This window comes from Bactrocera latifrons, unplaced genomic scaffold, assembly GCF_001853355.1.
Source record: "Bactrocera latifrons isolate USDA-ARS-PBARC rearing strain unplaced genomic scaffold, ASM185335v1 scaffold_61, whole genome shotgun sequence".
Taxonomy (NCBI): Eukaryota; Metazoa; Arthropoda; class Insecta; order Diptera; family Tephritidae; genus Bactrocera; species Bactrocera latifrons.
In genome coordinates, this window is record NW_017537279.1 from 64,860 (window position 1) to 84,266 (window position 19,407).

Consider the following 19,407-nt stretch of genomic DNA (forward strand, 5'->3'; position numbering starts at 1 on the left):
TTTCATAATGTGGACAGGGTTGCTCGTTCTTAAGTAATAAATATGGGTGATTCAGTACATCTATGGGTAGCCATTAAATTTTTTTTTTTTTTTTTTTGGTTTTTGTTTGTCTAGAGAGGACTTTGCTTCTCAATTGCCCACTCAGTCCAAAGTAGCATGTGTTGGCAAGAGATCTTCTACATTTGATTTTGAGGTTGACGTTACTATTTATGGTAATGCTAGTTTCAAGATAAACGAAATTATGTACGACTTCAATGTTATGACTGTCAACAGTGACGTGGGAGCCAAGACGCGAGTGCGACGACTGTTTGTATGATGAGAGGAGATATTTCGTCTTGCTACCGGACCTACTTACTTCGCTTCCTTATCCAGTGTGAAGAAAACAGAATTACGGCGCGGTTGATATGGATAGTGATAAAAATGTCATTGGCTTTCGCTAGCAGCTTTACACTCTTATAGAAGATTGTACCTTCTCGATTCTGATCTGCTGTTCAAATTATTTTCTCAACGAAAAGAGTACAGACGTCGCACGTTTCGATATCGTCTTGTCGGTAACCTAATTTGGTATGAAACGGTTCGGAGAGGTCTATTCAGATCCTAACGGAGCTTTTGGTGTTGCTCAGCGACAATTAACGCAGCCGTATTAGTTTTGCGGGGATACCAAATTCAGACATCTCTGCAAATTCAGACAAGGCAGCTCCTATTCGTGCTGTAAAAAGCAGCTTTCAAATCGACGAAGTGTGGTGTGTGTTGATTTTCCTTTCACTGGTCTTTTCCAATATTCAGCACTTGTTGAATATCTGGTCAGTTGTTGACTTTCCAGTACTAATGCCACACTGATAAGGTTCAATCGGTTTGTTTGGTGAACTTTATACTTTCACACAATACGCTCGATAGAACATTATTTGCGATGTTGAGGAGGCTTATCACACGATAGTTGGCGCAGATTGCGGGGTTTGCCATCTTGTGGGTCAGGCAGAGCACACTTAAATTCCAATCGTACGGCATGTTTTGGATCATGTTTTACAAAGAAGCTAATGCATGCTCTTTATCAGTTCTTCGCCGCCGTGTTTTAGTAGCTCGGCCGACAATCCATCGGCACCTGCCGATTTGTTGTTCTTCAGGCGAGTAATTGCTAATCGAACTTCTTCCTGGTCGGGTATGGGATCTCTGCTCCATCGTCATCGATTGCGGAATCGGGTTCGCCTTTGCCTGGTGTTATGCTTTCACTGCCATTTAGTAGGCTGGATACAAGTTCCCTCCATAATTTTAATATGATCTGAGTGTCAGTCACTAGATCACCTCTGGAAGTTCTTCAAGAGTATGCTAGAATAGCTCTCACAGGTGTACTCCAAGTGCTCATAGGAGGCATCTTTGATCACATAGTCATTATCTTCCGTCATAAGGGTGAACAACAGTACTCAGTCACCGAGTCGCTGTTGGAAATACCACAAGGCCTTACTCGTCTCTGTCCTTTTCCCGTCCATCGCATTTTTTGGACGGCACTCATGTCAGCCTTTATTTTTACGAGGACATCAACCAGCTAGGCAGCGTCCCCTCCCCAATTAATGGATTGGATATTCCAGGTACATCCACGCACAATCCTGTGGATGGAGTGTTTCTCTTTTTCACTTTAGCTCGTCTTCAAACGGACGTTCTTTGGATACMCGGAAGATTGTTGGTCTAAGACCAGAAGTCATGAGCTGCTTCAGTCATTCCAAAAAGTGCTTAGAAAAAGTGTTTCGCGGTCTTAAAAAATCGTTAGCATAAGGACTATATCTGGTGGTTATTATTTAGAAGGCGTTTTGTTTTATTTACAATTTCCCTTTTTGTCACAGTGTATTCACGGGAGGAGAAGTTGCATTTACACTCATGTTTGCTACATATTCTTTGAATTGCTCCACCTCCTATTTTGCCAAGTTTACTCTGTTAAGGTTTATTCGTGGTTTTCGGACTTCTCTACTTTATTATTAAACACTTTTCACCAAACTTCCATCAACAATCAATTTCAATTTACAATTCTGCAACTTTTTGCAACTTTAACTTTCAAAAGTTTTGCAATTTGAAAGCTAGTCAAGGTGGCGTATCTAAGGGACAGTCATAATAGACGAGTCCACTTGCATGTGCACATACATACATACTCACAAATGCTCTGCACTACCTCACGAAAGAATCCTCAACGGTTGCTATGCCCTTCGATTGACATTTCGGCAAAATTTACTCTTTCTTTTTGCAACGCTCACCACCAGCTGATGACTTTGGCACTTAAAGCCGGCACCCACAACGCATTTTGTCTGAAACAATTTATCCAGTTGACTTACAAACCCACAAATCGATATTGCATTTGCATACTAAGGCACAGGATACCAAGCAAAGCCGTATGCGGTTGCGGTTTGCATGGCCGACTTGTAACGTTTAAGGCATTCTTATATGCCTTATGTGGCACATGTATGCATATACATATTTGTCATATATATGTTATATACACATACAAATATACTCTCACAGACGTGTGTTGCTGCAAAATGTAAAGCCCATGGAATTGCAGCTTGTACCACCAGCCTGTACTGTACATATATTATRTATAAATATATGTTTGAGTACATATGCAAAGCTTTCAACCATTTCCACGTTAAATTCATCAATTTTCCACACAAAATTGCTTAGTACCTTCAGATTGAACTTCAAGTTGAGCTTTCAATATAATCCTGTACGCTTTCCAGCAAAATAAAGCGAGCTTTTGCAGTGGTGAATGATTCAATTCCAATACCACCATATGGTAGAAGTGTTATTTGTATTTAARTTGTTGGGTTTAAGGAATAACTGAAAAGCTTAAAGCTTTGAAAGCGCCAGAAACGGTTATCATGTTCCCCTAAGCCCTAAAGCTTATAGAAATGCAACTTCTACGTAACTGCCACAGTAGCGGCGAATTTAAAATTGCTTAAACACTGATTTTATACCGAAAAAGCGAGACGCATTTTCAGACAGAAAAAGAAAGAGGCCGAAATGCGTGAGTWCGAAGAGCGTAGCAAGTGGACTGACAGGTGGACTACTCGAAAATTCTACAAAAGATGCGGCTAACAAATGGTTTCAAAACCAAACTATACTCCTGTAGAACCATCAGAGGTGATCTAGTGTCTGATGCCCAGAGCATACTGAAATTATGGAGTGAACATTTCTCCAACCTGCTGAATGGCAGTGAAACACCAGCAGATGGTGTACACGATTCCCTCATCGATGACGATGGAGTGGACGTTCTATTGTGCAAACATGAAAAAGTTCGAATAGCAATTACCCGATAACCCGAGATAAATTGCCGCTTTCCAAAAAAACGTAGATCATACAATTTGCGTCAACTAYGGTGGGATAAGCCTCCTCAACACCGCATATAAAATTCTATCAAGTGTATTGTGTAAGTTAAAGCCCACCATCAACRAACTCATKGGACCTTATTAGTGTGRCCYTAGRCCTKGAAAATCAACAACTGATCAAAGTATAGTACTAAAATATTGTAGCAAAAATTTTATATTAAAAACTTGTAGGGATATATAATATTAAGTGAAAAGGTCTAACTTTTTGCGAGCTGTTTTAGAATATGTGTTTATTAGAGTTTTAATACCTTAACATCTTTGCTACCTTTACAGTCTCCAATCAGCATTCAAATTTTCATAATACATAAGCATATATGTAGATGTTTATAAATATTATATAATAGTAATAAATTCGGGATTCATATACGAGAATCCTATAAAGTCGTTCTGATCCAAATTCATCATAAATAATTTATCGGTTGGTGTTAAGTCAGTTTTCTCAGTTATGAAAGCTTTATCAAAATTCGAAATGTCCTTGCGATGTTTCTAATATAAAACAAAATATTATCAGTTATTGATAACGAAATTTAAGCTTTAAACATAGCTTACAATTTTTGGCACAATAGGTGGCTCCATTTCCTTAGCTTCCGCCTTCTCCCAGTCAATATTCCTAAAGAATGGATGTGTGGTAACCTCAGAGCGCGCATAGCGACCGGCRCCCAAACGATTGTTTGGYTTCTTAGCAAGAAACTTGAAAGCAAAAGATACTGCTGTGAAAGAGTTCTTCTAGTGTCTTTATGTAAAAAGTACTCACGCTTGTTAGCACATCCATAGCCTCTTGCGAGAAGTGTTTCGGAAAGACTGCTTTCTTATCTTTGATATTTTTGAACGTGTTTTCCTCATCCTCACCCTCGAAGGGATTTTGGCCTGCCAACATTTCGTAAATCAAAACACCGAAAGACCACCAATCGACGGTGTGATTATAGGGTTCATAGTTTAGTATCTGAAATGAATGTACAGTTATTCTATAAGATTAGTGATAAATAAACATAAGTGAAATGCTTAGCTCTTACCTCAGGCGCCATGTAGACATTCGTACCACAGAAAGTTCTGGTAGAATCACGTTCTTCAATACCCTCCTTACTCAAACCGAAGTCGGCAAGCTTTACGTGGCCCTCACCATCCAACAGCACATTATCCAGCTTGAGATCGCGATAGATTATATGGTGTTCGTGTAGAAAGAATAAAGCAATTGCAATTTCTGTGGCATAGAAGCTAAATGAAGATTAAAATAAAAATTTCATTGATTAAAAAAATACTTCAAAACCATTACACAGCTACGGATTCCTTGAAACGTCCATAGATCTGCATGTGATACATAAGATCACCGCCTTTACAATACTCCATAACGAAGAACAAGCGATCCTTGAACAAGAAAACGCATACTGTCAAGAACACACAGAACAAYCCGAGCACACCTACCATAGTTTGAAAGCACGAGTGTAGTGAAACCAAAAATGGTGGTTTACCCGAGAGCGCCAACACCTGCTTCTCAGTCATAGGCAATTCCATATCATCTGTTTGTATTATGACATCTTTACGTAACACTTTCACCGCATAGAGTTCATCAGTACCACGTCGTTCGGCCAGCAACACTTTACCGAACGAGCCCTTGCCGAGYACTTTGATGAAATTAAAGTCTGCTGCACGTATCATATCACGTTTGCTCATGTTGTGTGGCATGTCCTTGTTGTCCATGCGACGCTTGTTGTCCGATTTTTTATCCGTCTGCGTATAGAAGTCGTAAAGCATGTATACAGTCTTCATTTACTCGTATACTCACCCGCACTTCGTCGCGCAAACGCGCTATATCGTTGATCGGATCCGAGCAAGGTATATTATAGCATTCGCCTTCAACCTGCGAGAGAAACTTGTACCAGCCATCGATGGGTTCCTGAATAAGTGGGTAAAGACATCCAGTATATTTTTCGACATTTTTGGTGCTTAACAATTATTACCTTTTGTATCTCCTCTAAACTAAATGAGAACGAACCCATAAAATCGTTACGCGAGGTACGATCCCAATCCCAAACCTCGATCAGTAAACGCTTGTCGCGGTCTTGCGGCGTTAGGTCACTGAAATGTTATAAGATAAGATGCAAAGAAGTAGCCTTCAACTAATAAGCAACTTAGAGACTGTCTAAAATAAGGCTTTCGGAAAAAGCTGATTCGGTGAAACTGTGAATATTTCGTTAAATGTGCTWTTGCAAAGCACAATTGAGTATTTTGATTAATTTGAGATTCTCTTTCTATTATTATACATAGTTGAATTTTCGAAAAATCGGCACATAATATTTTCGAAACTTTCCCATTCACAGGCGTTCAATGCAACTCTATATAATCTGTATGTCAAAATTTTAAAATAAGTGTTAGCAACCCGAATGCCCTCCGCTCGTGAAGAAAGCCGTCGAGGCATTATTTCCGACGCACATCCCGATTTCTAGCGTTAAGCGACGAAACGAAGGTGCTGAATCACAAACAGAGGTCTAAAGGTAGCCCTAATTTCAAAGCACACTCTTCTCGCTAAAATGTAATACGTATATATAAAAGATTTGATATGAGATGATTTTAATCCCAACACTAAAGAACCTTCATCCTATTTACCTCTTTGTATGTTCGACAAAATAGGCAAAGTGTATGATAACATAACGAAAAACCGCTTGGAGTTTACAATCTAAGCCGACGGACTATCARAAAGAAGCTGTGCGAGCTCCAGCCRTWGASTTCTAATCGCAAAAGCTATGGGCTCAKTAACACTATATKCTGCTCCAGTATGGATACAGGCACTAGACACAAAAGTGTATGTCAGAACATTATATGTGGTGCATAGACTCACAACAATAAGAGTAACAAGCGCTTTCCGAAGTGTATATAGAGAAGCAGCTGAAGTACGAAGACGAGTTCAGCTATCAGCGCCAATTATAGAAATCAAACAAAGAGATGAGAGAAAGAAAAGCATAATTATATGGCAGCAACGGTAACAAACCTCAGGCATAGAATGGTGGATCCACAGATTTATAMCTGACGTAGATAACTAGACAACTTGGGGACCTGGATTTCCACCTGACCYAAATATTAAGCGTACATGGGTGCTTCAGAGGCAATCTATATACATTTCAAAACGACCTCAGTCCGTATTGTTCGATGACTATGAAGTCATTAGAAGACTCTGAACACGTTTTTTCCATAGTCCTCGGTTTCTAAACACAAAAGAAAAGTTAGAAACTGCACTAGGTGGTAATTTAACGGTGGAAAATTTTACTGCACTTCTGTGTCAGTCTTCTGATAAGTGGAAAGCTTTTCGCGAAGCATCAACGTCCATCTTGACTAAATTAAGGCAGTTACAGCAGAAGAGGCGTCAGTCCGTCCGTGAAATAGAGGAGAAGTGAAATGGCGTGTCAGTCGTACGAAGTAATACATTGTCTGATGGTTCCGTGCGAGGGTCTTGAGTTGGTAATACGTTCAAAGATACGCACTCCGGCTGTCGTGCTGTCTCCCTACTATGGAAAAAAATATAGAGTATATAGTACACAGCACTTTGAAAGCGAAAGCTTAAAATATTGTTTACAACTTCAATCGCACAAATAACTTCACTTTATTCYCTGTGAGGTATACTTTCCATGAATTGGCCGTCCTTAGAGCTTTTTCAATAAAGCTTTTAGCTGGTATTTAAATATAAAAAGTTACACATAAGTGAATATGTTTTAAAAAGCTAAAAGCTTGCAGCTTAACTGCTTATATGAATATAAGCTTTCTGTAACATAACATTTCAAATCTCAATACAACTGCATTCTATTCGAAATATAGATAAACGTGACCTATATCTTAAATCAAGACTAAAATGTGTCATGACTCCACGATATTAAATTGTGTTTTCCGCAAAAAGGCCTAAACTGACTTTCTAATGAAGCAAAATATGAAAGCTCAATATAAGCTCAATTGTTTAATTTTTATGAAAGTTTGTATCTTTAAAAGCTCAACCTTTGACAGAAGCTTTGGAAGAAGCTCTAAAGCTTATAGTCTAGTGAATAAAAGCTCTAAAATTTAAAAAGCTCAACATAAGATCAAAAATTTTATATAAARTATGTATGAAAAATTGTAACTTTAAAAGCTCGAACTTTTGCCAATTAAGCTCTAAARCTAATAATCTAATCAACAAAAGCTCTTAAAGTATGAAAGCTGAATATAAGCTCCAGTATTTAATTTTTATGCAAGTTTATATATATAAAATCTCAAACTTCCGCTAATAAAGTTCTAAAGTTTATAGCCATGAGCTTTTACCGCAAAAACGTCTAAACTTACTTTTAGTAATCAAAGATTTAAACGTATGAAAGCTCAATAATTTAATATAAAATTGATGATAGTTTGTTCCTTTAAAAGCTCAAACTGCTGCTAAAAAGCTCTAAAGCTTATASCCATGAACTTTAAAGCTCAGCATACTGACCTCTCAATTGCAAAGTTTTTTTTATTTTCTTTCTTTAAGATATTCAATGCCTGTACTTACAAAGTGAATTTCTCGTTATACACCGGGCTCAAGCATTTCTGTATAGTTTTAGTCTTCTTCTTTGTTTTACCGCTACGATCTGGATGCAGAGCAATAGCAATATAGGGATCACTTAGGCCATTGGTATCCATAGGTATCAAATTGGTGGCTTCCTTGACTGTGAATTAGATAAATGAGAAGAAATGTCACACAAAATAAGCGAAAGCATAAGGATAGCAGCACAAAGGCAGCATAAAAATGATAACCGAAATTAAAAATCGCCATTGACTCACTCTCCACCAGCAACGTGTTGCCCTTGAGCTCAACATACAACAAACATTTGCCGCGCAGTTCATTAATGTCAGCGCCACAAAGCGGCGGCATCTTGTCCTTGCAAGTGTGATGCACATTCAAGTTGCAATCTGCGGTTCAGGCAACAGCCAAGGCAAAAAAATATGAAAAAGAAAAGTGAGTGTGTGACTAATGGTGATTGGTTTGCGCACTTACTATCGCACTTGACGCCCTGATGGGCGACACCATGCAGCAGCATGCCGCAATCATCGCAAAATGTCGGCGTCGTGTATGTGGTCGATTCCCATTTATGCTTCACTTTCGAGCAATCCGCATCAATGTCGGTCTCCTTGCCGGGACATTTAAAAACCACAAAATTGCAGCATTTCTGATGAATATTGAAGCGACAATCTGACGCGGCGCGAAGCGTAAAAGCACGCAGCATTGCGCGAAGCAAGTGTTTACACATTTTGTGTGGCATTTTGAAATTGAGATTGAGGCAAAAGTTTAAATTTATGTTTTAAATAATTTTTGGCCTACGAGCAACTCACCTTCACACTGATAGCCCTGCTTGCCGAAGCCCCTGAAAAGGACACGAGAAAATATGAGAATTAGAGCAAGTAAATTTGAGACTTTTTTCAAGCAAACGAAAAGCCTCAGCAACTAATTCAATTAGCGACGCGCAATGTTGTAACAAGCGCTAATTGCTAAGCGCCTTAACATGTGCTTCACTATCGATGGCTTTGCATATTTTAGACACATATATTCTACCTACCAAATAAAGTCCTTACAGTGCCCACAATAGGTCGGTTGCTTGAAGAAGCGCACCGCGAATTTATGTCCATTTATTATCATGAGTCCCTTCCGTTTCATCGCGCCCTTACGCAAGCGATTCTTCATGTAGTTCATCACATTCGCCTCGCCAGCGATTTCGGCAATATTCACGCCAGCTGCCGCTGCTCCAGCTGGTGCTGCAGCGGCTGCGGCCGGTGCTGCAGCTGCCATTTTGTCTACCTTGTCTACGTTCCTGTTGGTCCTTGCCTAACTAATTCATTTAATTTAACTTAGTTTGCTCTATTCTCTCTGGTAAATTTAGTTTTGTGGGCGCACACTTTACACGTCAAGTCGCCAATGGCAACTGAAAGCGCTGTTGGTTGGAAAAATTTCAATATCTATTTGCCCTATGACATATGGAAGCCCTAGAAGTGTGTTTTGTATGCGCGAAGGTTGAATGCAGTTAATGCTTTACCTTATGTAGCCGCGCTAGCTTTAAGGCGTTAATCAGGTTACTGACATTCCAAGTCGTTGGCCGTGTGGACGAAAGGTTCTTCATCCACGTGTCGAAGCTGCTGATAAAAAACGACAGACTGAATCAAAGTGGTGCTAAGTGAAACCAAGAGTTAAGAAACATGTACATATGTGCTATATTACATTAAACATAATTATACCCTGAACAGGGTACATTAAGTTTGTCATGAAGTTTGTAACACCCAGAAGGAAGGGTCGGAGACCCTATAAAGTATATATATATAAACGATCAGTACGTCGAGCTGAGTCGATTTAGCCATTTCCGTCTGTCTGTCTGTCTGTCTGTCTGTCTGTCTGTCTGTATATATACGAACTGTACCCTAAGTTTTTAAGATATCGTTTTAAAAATTTTCAGACGTAATTTTCTCTTTAAGAGGCTGCTTATTTGTCGGAACTGCCGATATCGGACCACTATAACATATAGCTGCCATACAAACTGAACGATCGGAATCAAGTTCTTGTATGGAAAACTTTCACATTTGAGAAGATATATTCATGGAATTTTGCATAGATTATTTTTTGAGGCAACAATGTAGCATTCAAGGAAATTATTCAGATCGGATTACTATAGCATATAGCTGCCATGCAAACTGAACGATCGGAATCAAATGCTTGCATGGGAAACTTCCTCATTTGACGATATATCTTCACGAAATTGGGTATGAGTGATTTTTTATACAAATAATGTAATATCAGAAGAAATTATTCAGATCGGCTCACTATAGCACACAGCTGCCATACAAACCGAACGATCGGAATCAAGTTCTTGTATGGAAAACTTTCGCATTTGATGTGGTATCTTCACGAAATTTGGCATGGATTACTGCCTAAGGTAATAATATAATATTCGAAAAAATATTTCAGATCGGATTACTATAGCATATAGCTTCCGTACAAACTGAACACTTAGTTACTAACAGAAATGCACCTGTGAAGGGTATTTAGCTGCAATTCAACCGAAGTTAACATTTTTTCTTATTAGTAGGTATATGATTTTGCATTGCTGATATGGACTTGAGCTTCGTCGCAACTTTGTCAATCGTTCATTTAATAAACTTCTGATAACATATGGATTTTCGCAAATCCACACATACGATATGGAGCTTTTGTTATTATCCGTTGTATCCCACAATAAACGTTTACAGTTTACAGATGACTCATAAATGATCACATGTTAATTAAGAAACGGCATAACTCTAAAGTGAAGATAACACGAATAAAGAATAGGTGACAGTAACCGATATTTGAGCACTCCTTTGACAYACTTAATGGACTTTATTATTGTGAGTTTGTGGTTAAAGATTTTCTGTAGCACAGGCCTTAACATACTGAAAGCATCAAACATGATCTGAGAAGTAGCAAGAACCATGGACTTGCTGTCTGAATTTAGGTTTCGCTAAAACTGGATATGTATCCGTGTGACATTGTTCTACCAAATTTACATTTTGACGAGTGTTTTTGATCACTGCTATGCATCTCAGTTGTCCCAGTCCGTGGGCACGTTTATTTTTTCTCACTCCTTCAAATTCTATCAAATTCTATTTTTTTTTTTTATGCCATCTATTTGTGGTCTAAGAGTGTATCGTGCCAAGTCTAAGGCTAATGTAGATTGTTTGGTTAAATGTAAAAAGACATTTTATAAAGAAATGTGTGCTATTGTTCGGAGAAATTCAACTTATTCGCCGGCTGCGTTGCCAACAGTGCGCAATGCTCAGCCTCTCAGTACTTCCACTGTAAATTTGTACCCACAAAGTGCTGATCAGTCACATAAGGAGTCAACGAAACTTTTGTTAGAGTATTATTATTTTAAAAAGGTAAATTTGTTGCGAAATCCTCACATTGCCGAAGTTACTTTACTGATAAGTGAAAACTCGAAAGCGCTCTCTTTAATCTAACAACTATATGATAATAAAAATTCCTTATTCGTAAAGCTTAACGATTTGAAGTCAAAGATGAATGCAATGATGACAACGGCAATTCTATGCGTCAGTATCGTATGCTTTCTCAACCTCTTCATCTGCTGTCAACTCCACCTCTCTAGTGCCACTACTGTTAGTACAAATGCTTCTCCTTCTAACGTCGCTGTTTCTGCATCCAGTTTATCGGAAGCATTCTTTCCCGCCATATCTGCTCTCCCACTGTTAATGATACAAATATTTCCGTGTTAAATGTTGCTGCTTCTCCTGTTTCTATTTCTGTTGTTAATGGAAGTCCGAATTATCTCGCCMCGCTGCTGTATCTGCATCTACACCAATTGTCTTATATTTATCAATACTTACATATACTGAGGCTGTTGTTAGGAATGTCAACTTCATCATTGTCTATGCCTCTGCACCACACAGCAGGACGGGAACAATAACTTACTTATAGAGTTTGGTTCCTGTTCGTCGAGAGAAAACTTTACTTCTCAATTGTCAACTCAGTTCGAAGTAGCACCTGTTGGCAACAGTTATTCTATGTTGGATTTCGAGGCTGACATTGTTGTTGTTGGTAATACTGGTTCCAAGATATATGAAATTATCTACGACTTCGTAGTTATGACTGTCAACAGTAACGTTGAAGCAGGTTATTTTGCCTTACCCTCGTTCACTACCAGACAACAAGTATTCTTTGTCCAACCTGGAGAAAGGAGAACAAACAGCGCGGATATTGATATCAATATCATCAGCAAACGCCAGTAGCAGTACACTCTCATGGACCTGCTCGATTCAGCTCTGCAGCTTGAATTAGTCTGAAAAAAAATTCAGACATAGCGACATTAAATCAGCTCCTTTTCGAACTATCAAAAGGTCTGCTTTATCGTCATCGATTTGGGAATCGGCTTATGGTTTCACTGCCGTTCAGAACGTTAGAGAAATATTTCCTCCATAATTTAAGTATGATCTAGGCTTCAATTACTAAATCACTTTTCATCTGCTAGAAGGAAGTGCGCCGATTACACTTAAAATAAACGCACTTCTCTGCGGCTGAGTAAATTCACTCCTATACGAATTATATATTGTAATGGTTTCGAGCTTAAAACCAGTTTTTATAATCTTGAGAAGAATAACTTTTAAAGCTTGTCCTACATAGTGCTTGCCAGTGTGTAAGGAAAGATAAGGAAGCTCCTTTTAATTTATTATTTAAGATATTCGTCAAAGTCAATTGAGCTTGGCAGGCGCTGACCAGTCACTAACCAGAAATTAGGCGACTACTATTTTCTTATGGTCCAAAGTGAATCGTAAGACGTGCTCCGAACTACTTTTGCTTGGCAAAGTCAATACCCACGACCTAACCTAACTTATTTAGCACCGAGAAATATCATCTACAAAATAATTCGTACTGGAGATGCTAACCCTATATGTGATTAATTCAGTTACAAATGAGTGAAGAAGAAGTTGAAGCGTGATACATAATGCTTGAGATCATTCAAGGGCATTTGTCCGTCTAAAACTTAAACGTTTTTTAAATGGAAGTAGCTAAAACTAACCAAAAGTAGGACACCTATTAAATTTGAAAGAAAATACAGCAAAAAATTTGATAAATTGTTAACACACATACTCTGAAGAACATATACACTTACATATTCACACATACAGCTAAACAGACCCCCAACTAAAAGTGTACATATACACATTTCTATGTATATACATATATACTGTTCGCCAACATAGCAAGTTGCCAAGTGAAATTTGATAGCGTTTTTTGCGCAAACCATAACCATCAAAAAACAACAACAAAAACAAAACGGAGCATTCTAAAAATAGCGACGAAGCAATTGAATTGCGAAAGCATAAGCACAGCGAGAAAGAAATCGCAATCAGTAGTCGCTAAGAGCGCCAACATTTATGGGGAAGTACGTAAATTACAACAACAGCAAAAATAATAAACGAATTGACGTGAAATAAGGACAACAACCCTTTCGAGGATACACAGCAGCAAAGAAAGGACACTGCTTTCGTGACGTCGCCAAATGCGAATGACGCTCCAACGCAACGGTGCACCAGCACATACCGTTAGAATGAAAAGCGACTGCAAACAGGCGAGCATATCAGCATGGTACCGTTATTTGTTTAGATGTTGTGTGTGTGAATTGTGTAAAAATGCAACCGAAATTCTGCCAGTCAAATATATCGGATAGCTGTAGCCGTCAATACGACGAGTTGACGCGTAGAACCATGTAACGGTAAAAAGCGGCAAGCAAAGAAATGACTAAAAAGCATTAATGGTTGCACGGTAATGCCTTTTGCACACATACACACAAGTACGCGGCAAGTACAAGCGTGATTTCAATGCAATGAATGCACATTAGAGCGGGTTGATTTTTTTTTTTTTTTTTCTTTCTATAAAATCGTGTTTGCGGTAAATGTTGTATGGATCATCAGTATGTTTCTTTCTCAATCGACACCGGAACAAACGGTTACCAGCACAGGAAAAATACGAAAGTGAAACAATCCGAAACTAAATACTTCGAAATTAATATGAGTAATAGACAACCAGAAGCCATGTAGCGGCTCCACCATAATTGCAAGAAAATTTGTCGAGCACACAATTTAATATAACAAGAGTCTGTCAAAAATCAATATAAAAGGCTTCCCACTGCAAAAATAAAGCAGCAGTTTGCTGGAGAATTGAAAATACCCAAAGAGGACGCATATGCTTCCACCTTCGCAGATCCCACACGAGATCCAAGAAGTCGCAATACAAAAAAGCAAAGAAGRAGGTGATACAAGTCACCGACGGTAGCAAAAAAAAAATTGAACGAAGTACGCGAGAGTATCAGCAAAACCCCTAGGGCCTTTGGTACAAAATTGTAATGCAGAAACTCAGCGGTCGCGCAAAGCCACCTGACTTAAACGCTGCCAAAATGGATCACATCGTAAACGCACTCTTCCCCACTTACGAATACAGGGCTATTGATCCAGAACACACTCTAAGATCTCCGCAAATTCCCCAGTTTACCCTCGAAAAGCTGCAACTAGCCACTAGTGAGGCTGGCCCGGACAGGATCGCAGCAGAAATGCCGAAAATAATCGCTGCACTATTACTAAACATATACATCGCTTGCCTCGAAGCGGGAATACGCCCTGAACCCTGGAAAAAGCAACTGCTGGTGCTAATCAAAACAGAATGGGGATTTCTACTTGCCATCAGTGTACCGTTCACTATGCATGCTTGACACAGCGGGAAAGCTATATGAAAGACCACTTAAACCCAGACTCGAAGTGGCTATCAACGAATGTGGAGTACTTTCCCCTAAACAACATGGCTTTAGATCTGGCAGATAAACTCTAAGAGCAATAAAATGTGTCATGGAAAGAGTAGAAACCGCACAGCAAAGATGGCATAAATACAACAGAATAGTGTTGCTGGCGACTTAAGATGCCCGAAGCGCTCCCAATAGTGTTAGAACGGTGGGTACGATGGACGCTCTCAAAAAAAGCTTTAAAATCACCGATTACCCTCACTCGCAAAAAATCAAAGCTAAAGAACTAATTTTTGTAATTCCTGAAAGACTTCGCCTGAAAAATGACTGACTTGAAACCATTTTCGGATAGATAGCTTTTTCGGCAAAATTGTTCAGAGTGATCCGTAGAACTTTTCCCGTATACGCGATTTTTCCACTTTTTTGGCGCCTGTAAACCGACCCACTCTAGTGTACGTAGGCTGCCAAATGTATATGTGGTATATGGCTATATACGACCGCAAGTACATGGGTGTATACGCTTCACAAGGCTAGGCGCACTTTCTATTTCGCAACAAGACAAATGCTTATGCCGCGGCTGTTGTTGCAAGCGACCAACAACCTTAAATTTTACAACGCGTATTGCAAAAACTCATTTGTATGTATGTATAATGTAGGACTGAGTTTAGAGGTAGGTGTGTTTGTGTTAGAATGCGTGCTTTTGCCTAACGTATTACTTAGACAGCCGCTGAAATTGCTTAGAGTGAACTATTCGATATTTTCATTGTTGTTGGATTTCTTGTTGTAATAATTGCTATTGTGTGGCATATTTTAATGTACATATAAAATTTAAGTGCCATATGAGAGATCTGCTTAAGAAATTAAACGCACATACTTATAAAAACGCTTGTAAAAGTTTCAGGTTTTTTACAAGCAAGATCAGTGAATAAMGTCTTACATAAAGTGCAAAGCTAATGGCTGACTACCAGTGGCTTGAGTGGTAAGTTTCGAGTTTGTTRTCATCGATATTATCYAACAGTAGGCCTACGTGASTATAAAGACTTTGACAAGCTAGCCRACATGGATAATGCTCGAAAATKKTACGAAAAAATTCCGTGATCAAGAGACGGAGTCAAGAACGGAGCATACTTTTGTAAAGCCTCAGAGGTGATCTAGTGGCTGATGCCCAGAACATACTGAAATAATGGAGGAAACACTTAGCCRGCCTGCTGAATGGCAGTGAAACCATATTAGATTGCGGGCCGAGCATTCAAATACGGCGCAAAGAACTGATAAGGAGCATGCATCAGCTTCTCTGTAGAATATGGTCGGACGAAAACGTACCTCCTTCCCATCGCATATAAAGTTCTATCGAGYGCATTGATTGGACCTTGTTAGTGTGGCTTTAGACCTGGGAAATCAACAACCCACCAAAAGACCCGTGAAAGGAGAAACGACACACATCACCTCTTCGTTGATTTCAAAGCTGCTTTCGACAGCACGAGTTTTCAACAGCTGTCGTATGCCGATGATATTGATATCATTGGCTTCAACGACTGCTTTCTCCATGGATAAGAAAATGAAACGGGTATGACAGTAAACGAAGCCAATACGAATTATCTCCAGTYATCAAACAAACAGTCGTCGCAATCACGATTTTGCTCCCACGYCACTGTTGACTATTGACAAAAATGTCAGCTTCGAAATCCAACGGAGAATATCTCTTGTCAACAGGTGGTACTTCGGAATAARTAGGTAATTGTGGAGGGTAGTCCTCTCTCGACGAACAAAAACAAAACTTTATAAGTCGCTCATTATTCCCGTTCTACTGTATGGTGCAGAGGCATGGACGATTACAACATCTGTTGCGTCGACGTTAGGAGTTTTCGAGAGGAAGGTTCAGCGGAAGATTTATGGTCCTTTGCACATTGGCCACTGCGAATACTGCATGCGATGGATTAACGAAAACACTACATCGTCGGGGAAGCAGAAAGAACAGCCTAGGTGAAAAATTACCTGGTTACACTTGGAATCTCCAATTGGCGCCAAACAGCAGGATTAAGCTCGGCTATAACCGCGTAAGAAGTGTGTATGCCAATAATGAAGAARAAGYSCCAGAAAACGTGCTGTTTCGACTGGTTCGGACCATAAGTAAAATGTTGTTAGAGGAGTGATGTTTTTGGGGATGCAAGGAGCTAACTGGAGTCTTGTAAGAATTCATTACTCGCTAGACAAATACTTGGTATATTAGGGTTAATTCGGAACAAGTAAGAACTTGGCATGAYGTTATGCAAGTGCAAGGTTCGAACTAGATTCACAGAGCAACTCAAACTCTGGTGAGTGGTATGACTGGTAGTACGCCATTTACTGGAATGAAATAAGTGAAGGTGTTGAGTAGGCTCCACTGTGATTGGTGACTAAAGCTTATTACAGTCTTTGCCTGGTCGACTCACCTTTCAATGTCGTCGTCGTAATCATGAACGGACCTGCTGTCTTCGATTTAGAGGGTGCATTGTATTTCTTAGGAAATGCAATATTCTGACACTTTTAAAGCTTCTTCGTCAGCGTCTCACTATATCCAGGCGAGCATATCGGTGCAGCGTTGTTCATGACCGGCCAGCCGATTGCTCTGTATGTCGCTAACAATGTTTCGTTATTCATTTCTCCGTAGTGGCCGATTAGTGACTGGAACATTTTGTTGCAAGGAATACAATACCAMGCTACAGTTTGTACATTATTGATGAGTCGCTATTGATTATTGATATAAGGTAATAATTTATCGAGATCTACATTAATATATTAGTTTTGCCAAAGAGWTTTCGAATACAAAGTTTCAAATCTTTACGAAATTATCCGTGTGAAAGAGCTGCCTTAATACGAGACGACGAGAATTTTTAAATTTCATTTGTATAAATACTTGCATTGACACCGAATACTTTGTAATTTTCAGATTTAATATTACAATAACAACAATGTCTACAAGAGCTTCTTGACTGCTTAAACGTCATGTAGCTTCTCTAACTACTCGTTCTATACAAAATAGTTCGAATAAATACACCACAAATAGTCAACGATAATATCAAGATGATTCGATGACCCGATATTTAACATAAATGCATTTTGTAATTGAATATATGAAAAAAAAACGAAAACCCATTATCATTTMCGAGGATACAAAAGAGTATTAAATAACGCCAACAAACACCTTAGCGTCGCTCTCCTCTCAGCTCTTAGCGCTCACGCGAGCGATTTCATGTTAACGAACACAATTATGCTGTCCTGTGCCGTTTTATTTGGTTTTTTTGTTGCATACAATGTTGCTATATGTATGTAGTATTTGTTGCTGCTGTTGTAATTTTAGCAAACGCCACGACACATCTTGTTGTGGGGCAGCATTTACGTCATTGTTTCAATGTAAGCACAGTTTAATGGCATTCAACGAAAATAACAAGAACARAAAAGCTGCAGGCACACACATACAAAATGTACATGAATACATACATAATAATATATGTACTATGTATGTATATAGCGAGTTTGTGCAGGTTGTTGATAATGGTCTCACGAACAGTGTTTGCTATGTCAGAGCGGCAGATGCTCGAGCGCACATACTTATACTAATACGTAGTAATGGGAACGCACTGGAAGAYGTAATATGAGGTTGACACGAGGCTGGTGTTACGTTTTTTGACGAAGGGGTAAATGTATATAACGTCACTTAAAATGCAAAATAACGACACAGCAGTTTTCATTGGTTTAGTGGTGAAAAAAAACGATATACTGAAACCACTCATATTGAAAGAAAATTGGGGTTTTGGTTATAAAATGGTTATGTATTGGTTATTAATTTGTTATTTATTGGTTATATATTGGTTATATATTGGTTATATCTGAGAGTGAAAGCTTGAAATTTTACGATATTATATATAAATATGTTGTAGTGAATCGCAAGCGATAAAAAACTCGATTTCTATATTTTTTATGATACGCTTTTCAGGTGACAATATACTAATAAGTGATTTTCATATGTGTTACATTGAAATAAATAATACCCTTTTTTTTTTTTTTTGTTTGTTATTTGAAGCAATAATTTGGGGAGATTATTTTATNGTTTGTTATTTGAAGCAATAATTTGGGGAGATTATTTTATATGTAGCCTAGTAAAATGTTTCTTCTATTAAATATATTGTTTATTAATACTTAGCTTTCATCAATATTAAATTTAGCAAAAAATGATCCAAAATAAAATTGATTGACCAGATATGAACTAGTCAACTAGTCTGAGCACGATATAGAAAAAAAAAATTTAATACAAATGTTGTCTGTTTTTATTTCTAGAGTTTGAAAATACAAAAAATTTAAAGCAATTTTTTATTAAAATAATGGTTAWCTTATTAGAATAAGGGTAAAGCAAGCTTTACATTTTTTCTTAAAAATATATTCCTCGCAAAATATATAATAATTTTGTTTTATTCATTTTCTTATGTTTTGCWTATAAATATTCAAAATATTTCATTCTATAATAGACCAAATGATTTTCGAGGCTTCATGGCACTGATTGATACTGCAACAATCGTCTGTTAACGATTGACCACAAATTTGCAACTGAGTTGAGGTCAAAGCTTTGAACTGGCCACTTAATCAACTGCAAATGTCTGCACGACTTTTGCAATGTGCTTCGGGTCTCCAACCTGCTGAAACACTATTTCAGCTTCGTTGTTAGCACAGTGATCAACAAAATCGGGAAGATGGGCCTAAGGTTCTCAAATATCTCCCTACCGCGTTTTTGC

The 19,407-nt window shown here is 38.5% G+C and overlaps 1 protein-coding gene across 1 annotated transcript; it reads right to left on the reverse strand.

Annotated features, from left to right (window-relative positions):
• Nucleotides 1–3,569: 3,569 nt before the first annotated feature.
• Nucleotides 3,570–9,277, reverse strand: LOC108975087 (protein kinase C, eye isozyme). Its single transcript, XM_018943356.1, has 13 exons — nucleotides 8,921–9,277; nucleotides 8,697–8,728; nucleotides 8,362–8,556; nucleotides 8,148–8,276; nucleotides 7,876–8,032; nucleotides 5,330–5,447; nucleotides 5,155–5,265; nucleotides 4,794–5,099; nucleotides 4,645–4,736; nucleotides 4,385–4,586; nucleotides 4,126–4,314; nucleotides 3,921–4,061; nucleotides 3,570–3,857 (listed from the first exon to the last, which is right to left on the reverse strand). Exons 1-13 carry the CDS (start codon nucleotides 9,148–9,150, stop codon nucleotides 3,705–3,707), a joined length of 2,055 nt encoding a protein of 684 aa, XP_018798901.1. The 5' UTR covers nucleotides 9,151–9,277; the 3' UTR covers nucleotides 3,570–3,704.
• Between the last annotated feature and the right edge of the window lie 10,130 nt (nucleotides 9,278–19,407).